Source organism: Elephantulus edwardii, unplaced genomic scaffold, assembly GCF_000299155.1.
Source record: "Elephantulus edwardii isolate Elephantulus edwardi_28Jun2011 unplaced genomic scaffold, EleEdw1.0 scaffold00034, whole genome shotgun sequence".
Lineage (NCBI taxonomy): Eukaryota > Metazoa > Chordata > Mammalia > Macroscelidea > Macroscelididae > Elephantulus > Elephantulus edwardii.
The window spans coordinates 12,767,717-12,769,767 of NW_006399784.1; the positions used below are offsets into that span (position 1 = coordinate 12,767,717).

The 2,051-nt window shown below is 46.1% G+C and overlaps 1 protein-coding gene across 1 annotated transcript in view; it reads left to right on the top strand.

Moving 5' to 3' along the window:
* The window catches only part of LOC102859124 (ubiquitin-like protein 4A-like), a 49,916-nt gene extending 49,428 nt beyond the window's left edge, over positions 1 to 488 (top strand). Inside the window, exon 3 of the mRNA XM_006884489.1 lies at positions 200 to 488. Within this exon, the coding sequence (XP_006884551.1) occupies positions 200 to 488 (289 nt within the window). The remainder of the gene's footprint in view (positions 1 to 199) is intronic.
* Positions 489 to 2,051: the final 1,563 nt, after the last annotated feature.

A 2,051-nucleotide genomic window follows, 5' to 3' on the forward strand; every position in this document is an offset into this window, starting at 1 on the left:
TTGACCAAGATCGCCAATGGCCACCTTAATCATCCCAAAGGAGGCTCAAGTTCCGCTCCATGACCTTCTTGTTCTGGCTTCAGGACTTAAGACTCTGCCTTTTCTCCTTGGCTTGAGATGCTGTTCAGTCTCCTTTTCTCGGTCTCCACTCTAGTTGCTGAAGTTCCTTAAGCTTCATCCTATGCTGTGGTGAGTACAGGACAGAGGCCTGCCTACGTGACCTCAAGCAGAGTCCCTGTCACGGAGAAACACTCACTCAGGACGCCCAGCCTCGGCCCTTAGCCCCCACCTCGGAGACGTGGCAGGTGATTGCTAAAATTCTGGGCCGACACTTCAGCGCTGCAGATGCCACCAGGGTCCAGGAACAACTCCAGCGGGAATACGAGAGGTCCCTGAGCCGTCTGACAATGGATGACATTGAGCGGTTGGCCAGCCGTTTCCTGCACCCTGAAGTGACTGAGGCTACAGAGAAGGGGCTCTCCAAATAAGATCCTTGGCATGTGGAGGAGGCGTGGCTGCATGTTGCATTAAACGTGATCTCATAATAATAATAAAAGGATAATAGCTGACTGATGCTGCCTCTTGCAAGGTGCTGGTCCCTAACAAGAGGGAGAGAAGAGAGGATCCTAGCAATGAAGGTGGGGTGCGGCAGGAGCCTCAGGATAAGAGGGAGCCAGCCAGTGGTGGTTTGGAAGAGTTCCCAGTGCTGAGAACAAATCCTGATGGACTCCCTCCTATACCCGAAAGGGGAGGGAGCTAATCCCTGGGACCTCATCCTGCTACCTGCCCTCACAAGAGACTATTTGACATATGTCCTGGCAGGTGACAGCCAGCCTTAGGGTGCTCTGATAAAGGACAAATAGATCAGGAAGCTAGGGGGAACAGTTGCCCAGCTCTCTGGTATGGCCTGGGGCACAGAACTGTGCCATGCTGGCTCCCAGCCCTTGGCTTGGCCCGTGCTCACCATTCCTCTCGGCTGAGCTCATCTTCCTCATCCTCACTCCAGCCCGTGAGATCTCTGCACCAATGGTTCTCCCTTGGATCTGATAAATAAACAGGTCAAAAAGGAAATGATGGCCAGATGCGGACAAGAGACAGGAAGGGGTACTTTGGCCCTTCATGTCACAGCGCTCCTCTGTCTCCTAAAAAAACATTTTATTTCATCTTTTAAGTGTGTTCTTGAAAATTAGATAAAAATATTACCAGTTACATACAACCTTAATGAATTCATTTAATAAGAGTAGCTGATATCTAATTATGATTGGATATAATAAAATATTTACAGAGCTTTATTAGGCTCTCTAATGTCTTTAGGTTTCGCATGAGCACAACCAAGTGTTCTGGGATTCCCATTCTTCCCAGAGTCAGCCACAGTTTTTTATGATCCACATGCTCAAATGGCTTTGCATAGTCAATGCAACACAGATAGACATTCCTTTGGTACTCCCTGCTTTCAGCCAAGATCCATCAAATAATAGCTACAATATTCCAAGTACTACAACCTCTTCTAAACCCAGCCTGCACTTCTGGCAGGTCTCTGTTGATGTGCTGTTCCAGTTGTTTTTGGATAATTTTCAGTAGAATCTTGCTGGCATATAATGTCAATGATACTGTTTGATAATTTCTGCACTCTGTCAGGTCACCTTTCTTCAGAATGGGAACAAATATAGATCTCTTGCAGTCAGCTGGCCAGGTGGTTGTGTTCCAGATTTCTTGGCACAACTTGGTGAGCATGTGCAGGGCAGCATTTGTGTCTTGAAATATGTCGTTTGTGTGTCATCAATTCCTGGGTCCTTGTTTTTTGCCATTTTTTCCAGAGTAGATTGGACTTCTTCCTTCATCACTACAGGTTCTTGTTTATACGTTGTTTCATTAAATTCTTCTGTGTCTGCCAATTTCTTTTGGTACAATACTCTTTCCATCTTTTTTTTATGCTTCCTCGATCATTTTAATATTCTGCCCAAAACATCCTTAAGTGTTGCAACTCGAGGCTTGAATTTGTTTTTCAGTTCCTTCAGCTTAAGAAATGCTAAATGAGTTCAGTCCCTTTG